Source organism: Raphanus sativus, chromosome 1, assembly GCF_000801105.2.
Source record: "Raphanus sativus cultivar WK10039 chromosome 1, ASM80110v3, whole genome shotgun sequence".
NCBI classification, from domain to species: Eukaryota; Viridiplantae; Streptophyta; class Magnoliopsida; order Brassicales; family Brassicaceae; genus Raphanus; species Raphanus sativus.
The window spans coordinates 18,912,987-18,921,084 of NC_079511.1; the positions used below are offsets into that span (position 1 = coordinate 18,912,987).

Consider the following 8,098-nt stretch of genomic DNA (forward strand, 5'->3'; position numbering starts at 1 on the left):
CACTATTTCAAATGTCTCTGTACCCGGCAATCTCCACACATGAACTCGTATTTTATATAAATAAATAAATATATACATATATATATATATAACAGTTCTTGACATCAAACATTTTAATCAGCTGTTGAATCATCTGTTATCTTATTTTCAGTTTAACAATCAATAATAATAAACAAACAAGATTCTCATATAGACTCGATTTAGAGAGACGAAATATGTTTCGAACATATACTTTCCATATAGTAATACTAAACTAGCACATGATAAAAGCACTCACTCTAGCCACTGGTTATAATGTTCAAAGGGAGATGGTCAATTGTGGTCGTGGGAGCGAGAAGTTTGGGATATGTTTGGTGTTTCTTTCATCAACTGCAACATGAAAATCAACGGCTTAGTCTCAGAGTTTTAGGATATAAACTTTCATAAAATAGAACCTTCTCTAAAATATTAATTTTCCTAAATTATAAATTTCTTAAAATGGTAACTTTTCTAAAATAGAAACTTCTCTAATATATATTTTTTCCTAATTAAAAATGTTTCCTAAACAAATTTCTAAAACTATAAAATAAGAAGGCAATAAACTTATCAGAAAAAACTCACCGGAAGCTCGCATGAAAATCGTATCGGAAAAATTGATTGGTGATTGTAGGGGTGGACGTTCGGGTTCGGATCAGCTATTTCATATTTTCAGGTATTTCGGCACAGGGATATAAAACTCATTCGGATATTTCTGTACTTCGAGTCAGGTTCGGGTATTTTTACTTCTGGTTTGGTTATTTCGGGTCGAGTTCGGATATTTAGATTTTGGAAAAAAATTAAATTATTCATTTTCAAGTTTTTAATGTAAAAATATAAATTTCAATTAACCAATTTTTTATTTTTAATAGATGAAATGGTTAATATGATAGTATTTTAAAATAAAAAGACTAGTTTGGTAATTGTTTAAAATTTTGAATGTAACATCTGTTAATGGGGGTGATTGATTTGGCTGTAAGAGGTGACTTTAGCTTTAATTTTAACCTACCGTCTTTAAATTCTCCAATCATAGTTTAGATTGATTTTTAAAGCTACAGTCTAAAAATTAAAAAAAATAGTTGTAACAGCTTTGTTTTCTAAAGTTCCATCTTTTTGGTTGTAGAAAATTTTAAAGCTATATCCATTAAAGTTAAATACAAAAATCCTACAACCCAAATTCTAAAGTAAAATTTCTACAGCTACAACCGAACCTCCAAAGTCTAAAACAAAAAAAAAATTACATGCATTTTAAAAGAGTAGCAAATCATTTTGTCTGTAATTGTATGTATAATATATGATCTTAAAGTATAGTTAGCACCAATATAAATATTTTAAATAAAATAAGAGATATAAATTAGAAATATAAGATTAAGTATACATATGTTCGGTTATCTTTGGATATCCATTCGGGTTTGGATATTATCCGTTTAGGTTCGGATATCCAATATCTCACAATTCAATACATGTTCGAGCATTTTGTTATTTCGGTTTGGATTTTCTAGATCGGGTTCGGATGAGGTTTTGGGTATCCGGTAAAATTCCCATACCTAGGTGACTGATCAGCAGAGAATTCAGCAATAACTCGTCACTCGCGGAGAAATACTTTGATTTGTTGATAATAGAGAAAATGAGTAAAGTTTTTTATATGAGTTTTTCTTAGGTTCACCCCCTAGGGTGAACCCATAGATTCACCTTCCAATTATAATCTGCCATGTCATTTTTAATTTCTGTAAAAAAAAATAATCAGCAGTTATCTCAAAAAAAAACCAAAAAAGGAAAAGCAAAAATAGGAAATATAGTTAACGGCATCGGATGATTTAACCCTATTCTTCTGTCTTCGTTGTTTCTTTTAATCTAGTAAGTTTAGAGTTCTTAGATATTGTGTAATCAGCCAAATTCTTAATAATTAATGAGATGGATAAACTCCTCACAAATCCACAAGATTTTCTGTGTTTATGTGTAATCAGCCAAATCCTTGTCAAAGCCACTCAGCTTCTTCTCCTCTACCGAGGTGTTACCTACTATGGGTGGAGACATGCTAGCAAAGACTTAATCTCTTGGGCTCATAAACTGTTTAAAACACACCAACACATTTGGAGAAAGGCTGGGATTTTCGAAGAGAAAACATTATATTTAGTTTCAACCCTTTTCTCAATCAACCTTTTTGAATTGGAATATTAACAATAGGAAATCGTAGTATTTTGTTAGGTTTTATGTTTGGTTTCATTTGGAAGGAGAGAAACAAAATCGATTTTGGTAAAGCCATGAAAAGAAGCAAAAAAAGAAGAAAGGCATGGAAAGAAGCAGAAAAGCTTAGAATGAATCAGAAGAAACAAACGTCGACAACATTTTCTATTTTTTGTTTTTCTTTTTTTTAAAGCGATAACTACTAATTAGTTTTTTTCATTTTTTCTCAGAAATTAGATATGACATGGCGGATTATAATTGGAAGGTGAATCTATGGGTTCAACTAGGGGATGAACCCAAGAAAAACTCTTTTTATATTGAGAAAGGAAAGAGATGTAAATTTTCTAAACTTCCAATGTAGAATAAAATAAAGAGTTATTCTTGGGTTCACCCCCTAGGGTGAACCTTTAGGTTCACCCACCAATAGAAACTTGTCATTTTAGATTTAGTATCTTTTAATTAACGAAATAAATAATTTGTCAAATTATATTATTTTTTCAAAATAAAATTTAAAAATAAATAAAAACAGTATATAAAAACGAATTAAAAAAAATTAATGTTGTCAACAAAACACTAAACCCTAAACTCTAATACTAAACCCTAAACTCTAATACTAAACCCTAAACTCTAATCATACACCCTAAACCCTTGGGTAAACCATAAACCCTTGGAAAAAACACTAAACATGTTGTCAACAAAACACTAAACCCTAAACTCTAATCCTAAACCCTAAACCCTTGGGGTAAACCCTAAACCCTTGGGTAAACCCTAACCCTTAGAAAAACACTAAACATTTGGATAAATTCTAAACTATAAATCTTAAACACTAAACTCCAAATCTTATAAATAAATATTTTTTAAAATAATCTTTATTGAGAACTATTTTTATTTTTATTTATTTAATCTTTTTATTTATTTTAAAAGCATAATATAATTTGGCAAGTTATTTTTATTTCCTTAATTAAAAGATACTAGATTTAAAATAACAACTTTCTATTGGTTGGTGAACCTAAAGGTTCACCCTAGGGGGTGAACCCAAGAAAAAGTCTAAAATAAATGGGTTTTGGGTTTTAATTGTTAAAGCAAATGGCTCCTCCAACTAGATCACGGTCGTTACAAATATGTTTAACCCAAAAGAGTGATGAACCTCATCTTGGGAAATCTTCTAGAAATGTGAATAATCTGCTGCGTGAGGGGAATCTGCTGAGATGTAATTTTCTCATAATTCGGATTTTTTTTCTTCTTATCCTTCTTTCTTTTTTTTTTTTTTTTTTGAGCAAAATCCTTCTTTCTTTTATGAGCGTGATCTCCAGTGTATATAAGGTGCACTTTTTGGCATCGATATAAGGTGAATTTATAGTATAGATTTTTAATGCATTGACCTCCATTACGGTATGATTTTAATATATGTCAGCTCGAAGCATCCTCTTAATCGGAATGGGCCTAGATAATCATGCGTCTTAATGACGTTGGACCGAATTCTTGTACCGTTTTACACAAATGAAAAAGTGAGATACTTATGAGACTCTATGTCCCTAATTATTCATACATAAACTTGCAGTTCAGCCACAATTTGTCTCATCTTCTCTAAACAAAAGATTCTTATTTGCAAAACGAACTGAAATACAAGATTTTTGTTTTGCTACGAACTGAAATACAAGATTACTTCAAATTAGTCTCATGATATATCAATAGCACTAGAGATCCACTTAAGTTTTTTCTTCAGGTTCTGCTTCTTTTGTCTCAGCATCTTCAATCTCTCCATCCTCCTCCACTTTGGTATCCTCTTCCTTTGTCATCTTCTTGGTCTTCAGGAACTCAAGGAGACCTTTTAACGCAATATCAGCGACCTTGCTGGCCATAAGCTGCTGTGTGACTTCAGCCGGAGTTGCACGCACTTCAAGGACAAGCTTCTCAATGGGATCAAACAGGACGTGGTCATCAGTCTTAAGGTACATAGCCACAAGCTTCTTGAACACAAAGGGTGTGCAATTGTCCATGAGAATGTGAACGTCCATCCTTCCTGGCCTCAACAATGCCGGGTCGAGCTTCTCCTTGTGATTCGTTGTGAAAATTATGATCTTTTCTTCCCCGCAGCTCGACCAAAGTCCATCCACAAAATTCAGAAGACCGGACAACGATATCTGTCAAGAAAGAGAAGATTCATAAGGTAGAGAAAAAAAAAACAGAGGTTATAACAAAACAGAGGATGTTTTTGTCAACTTACACCAACTTCAAACTTCTTCTTGCGCTTTTGTGGCTCAGCACCATCTTCACCGCCATCATCTTCATTTTTCTTGGTCTGGCGTCTACGAGAAGCATCGGCTCCACAATCAATGTCTTCAATTAGAAGAATTGAGCGGTTCTTAGTGGAGGTGAGAATCTCACGCAACTCACCATCATCTCTAACGCTCTGTATCTGAAGATCATATATATGATACTTCATGTGATTTGCTATTGCAGCGACCATAGAGGATTTTCCGGTACCCGGAGGACCGTAAAGAAGATATCCACGTTTCCAGGCTCGTCCAACACTCTTGAAGAAGTCTTTTCCTTTAGAGAAAGCATCAAGATCTTCGATCAAGGTGTTCTTAAGTTGAGGCTCAACGGCCAGGGTCTCGAAAGTCGTGTGGTGCTCGAAAATGGCGGATTCCCATTTGGACCGGTCTTGGTTGTAAGTGTAAATCTTGAGATTCTCTCTATGGCTCGTTATCTTCTCTGCTGATTTCGCCAAGTACGTGAAGTAATCTGTCATTATCTTCTCACGAAACTCCTTCTTACATGTCAAGTGAAAGTACCTTAAACATCAAACAACCACAAAACCCAACACTGTAAGAACAAAAACGAATGAGAATAAAGTCAAAGAATATAAAAAAATAAAAAAATTAGCCTACCGTTTCTCTGGGAGATACTTCTTAGTCTCAACAGAGTGAAGAGTCCACTCAAGATGAATCCCTTCAAACTCATCTATGATTTTAGTATTCACAGGGATTCCAAGTTTTGGCTCAGCCGCTGGATTCTTGAGATTGCTCGAACCCACGAGGAGTTTGCCGGTGGAGAGTCCGGCGAGACGTGTCGGTAAGTAAACTTCAGCCGCACGGAAAGTCTGATTCTCGACAAACTCCCACCGTTGCTCGATCACGAACGTGAAATTCGACTGAAAGTAAGATGAGAAGAAGTCCATAGCTTTCAGAGCGACGTATTCTCGGATTCGCTTGGGAACAATCTCGTTGAGGATTGTACGAAAGAGCATCGTGATGGCGGAGAAAGATGTGTAGAGAGAGAAAATTGCAGATACAGAAGGAACTTGATTATAGAGGGTCACCATATTTTTTTTTTTTTGCTTTGAAAGAAGGTGAAGAGCTTTGGTAAAGTTTGAGAGACTTATGTGCATATTTATATAGAGTGGTGAACAAGAAAGTTTGCATTTTTCAACATTTAAATAAAAACAAAACTTCGGTTCACTCCCTGTGTTAAACTCTCAAATTCAGTTCAATTCTTAGCACCAATCAAAATGCCATATAAAATTAATAAAAAAAGGAAACAAAATTATAAAAAAAAAGGGAAAGATGTAAAAATAACGTCGACTAATTTTTTTAACCCCATCTTTTTCATCATCCACACAAAATATTGAAAGTTTTAGTTGTCAAATTAGTAAATCAAAAACACTAAACTTTAAATCATTGGATAGACCCTAAACACTAAACATTAAACCTTAAAACCCTTGGATAAATCATAAACTCTTGGATAAACTCTAAACCTTTGGAATATCTCTTTATCCAAGGGTTTAGTGTTTTGGGTTTAGGGTTTAGTGTTTTGGGTTTAGATTTAGGGTATAAGGACAGAAGATTGTAGATACTAATTTGACAAATAAAGTTTTCAATATTCTATGTGGATGATGAATAAGTTTTCAATATTATGTGTGGATGATGAAGAAGAAGTCAGGGATAGCGTTAAAAAAAATTAGTCGACATTTTTTTCAGCTCTTTTCCTTTTTTTTTTTAATTTTATTTCATTTTTAACTAATCCTACATAGCAGTTTGATTGGTGCTAAAACTAGAAGTGAATTTGAGAGTTCACCATAAGAGTTGAACCCAAGTCTTGTTCTTTAAATAAATAGAGTTTGTCGTTTTCATCATTTAATGAAAATATAATTTTTTTTTCTTTTTGTTTTTGAGAGAGCGTAGGAAACTTGGTGGAAAGTTCCGAGAGCAGCAGAGATAAGAAAGTGGAAGACGTCATTTACGTCAAGAGAAAAAGACAAGGCGAGTCACATCTCACTTTGGAAAAAATACGTACACAGACTATAAAACAAATTTAATTAAACGGATATATAAAAGAAGAGTCTAAAAGAATAGAAACCTCGAAAACAATGACTAAGCTCACGTGACCGGGTTAGAGGTGTGAAATATATTATGATTAAGTGATAAAAAAGTATATAGATATGTTTTTGGGAGGGCTTCCAAAACCTAATTTCTTAACTTTTACCAAATATAGTCTAACACCACGATGGTTTGTGGAGTCTGAACTGAAGATTACAAAATCTAATTGGATCGGATCGAATCGGTTATGACAAGGAAAATGTTTACAACATTTGTAAGTGCGACCACAATATATTCAACTTCAAGTGGTATTGTATATAGTGATTTAAGATTAGTTTTCCAACAAGATATACATTTTCAGTTTAAGCAGACCTATTTAGCCTAGGTGCATGCCGTGGCCTAATACTCGTAAACACTAGACAACAAAACAATTGGCATGCTTGAATATTTTAAAAAAGTTTGATATTGTATGTAAAATATGACACGCAAGGAAATAAGTGGAAGCTGACATATGAATTGACTTGTATGTACAGAAAAAGAGACTGGTCGGTCTATTTCAAAGAAAAGAAAAAGGGAAAAATAAATAAACAAGAAAGTACTTGTTGGCGAAGCTATAAAGATTCTGAGTGGAGGGTGGCAACTTGTTTGATTCTTGTTTCTCTATATTATTATTGAAAGACCAATGTTGGTCGTGGTGCCAGATGGAAAGAACAATAAGATGAAAAGTTTTAACTAGAAAAGCCATATATATCATCGTGTGAACATGAACCTAGTCAAAAATATATATAAGACTGGGCAATCGGGTGACCATTCGGGTTCGGGTCGGTTCCAATCGGGTTTCGGTTCTTCGAGTTTATGAAAATCAGCCCCATTTGGGTATTATAAAAGTTCAGTTCGGTCTCGGTTCGGGTTTTGTCGAGTTCGGTTCGGTTGTTGTAGCACATCCTAAACCCGGTTGAACCCATTTAAATTTCGGGTTCGGGTGTAAACCGGTTTCGGTTATCCAAACTACTCATAAAACCCAAGATACCTCAAATAACCCGAAAATATGAACATGTTACATGATGCTCCTTGACACACCTACAAAGTCTGTTGCTAAAGTATTATGAGTCTGTGTAACATTTGCAAACTCGTTAACAAGTAACTATCGTCGAGACTAAGCAACGTAAGTGTAAGTGGATAACCTGATTCACAATCCAAAACCTCAACACCTAACTTGTAAGAGACTAAGCATTGCACTAAAGCTGAAGAACATAAATTACATAACTATCTAAAAATGAGGACAAAGACTAGAACAAGCCGCAATGTAAGTTGCAACAATGAAAATAAAATTCAAAACAACTTTTATTAAACTTCAAAAGAAAGCAACTTGTTCATAATAAACCATAAAAGCAACTACTAAAACAGAAAAGACCTCTAACGAGATCAAAGTTGAAATAAAAACGAAAGGCAACACCAAAACAGAAAAAAGAAAACACTTCAAAAGTCTAGAGCAATCTTCAGTCTTCAATCCTCACACTCTCAAACTCTGAGGCGACAAACAAAACAATATGTAAGTCAGTAAGTGCATAAAC

General features: G+C 33.8%; 1 protein-coding gene across 1 annotated transcript; it reads right to left on the bottom strand.

Moving 5' to 3' along the window:
* Positions 1-3,785: 3,785 nt before the first annotated feature.
* Positions 3,786-5,577, bottom strand: LOC108859769 (AAA-ATPase At1g43910). The gene is made up of 3 exons (XM_018633713.2): positions 5,097-5,577; positions 4,430-5,000; positions 3,786-4,346 (listed from the first exon to the last, which is right to left on the bottom strand). The coding sequence occupies exons 1-3, from the start codon at positions 5,528-5,530 to the stop codon at positions 3,912-3,914; spliced, it is 1,440 nt and encodes a 479-aa protein (XP_018489215.1). The 5' UTR covers positions 5,531-5,577; the 3' UTR covers positions 3,786-3,911.
* Positions 5,578-8,098: the final 2,521 nt, after the last annotated feature.

Bases quoted from the DNA above. Each gene is read 5' to 3' on its own strand.
- LOC108859769 (XM_018633713.2), bottom strand. From the start codon at position 5,530: ATGGTGACCCTCTATAATCAAGTTCCTTCTGTATCTGCAATTTTCTCT. The intron at 5,001-5,096 runs GTAGGCTAATTT...TTGATGTTTAAG, and splicing joins AAGTATCTCCCAGAGAAACG to GTACTTTCACTTGACATGTA. The intron at 4,347-4,429 runs GTAAGTTGACAA...CTTTCTTGACAG, and splicing joins AGAAGAAGTTTGAAGTTGGT to ATATCGTTGTCCGGTCTTCT.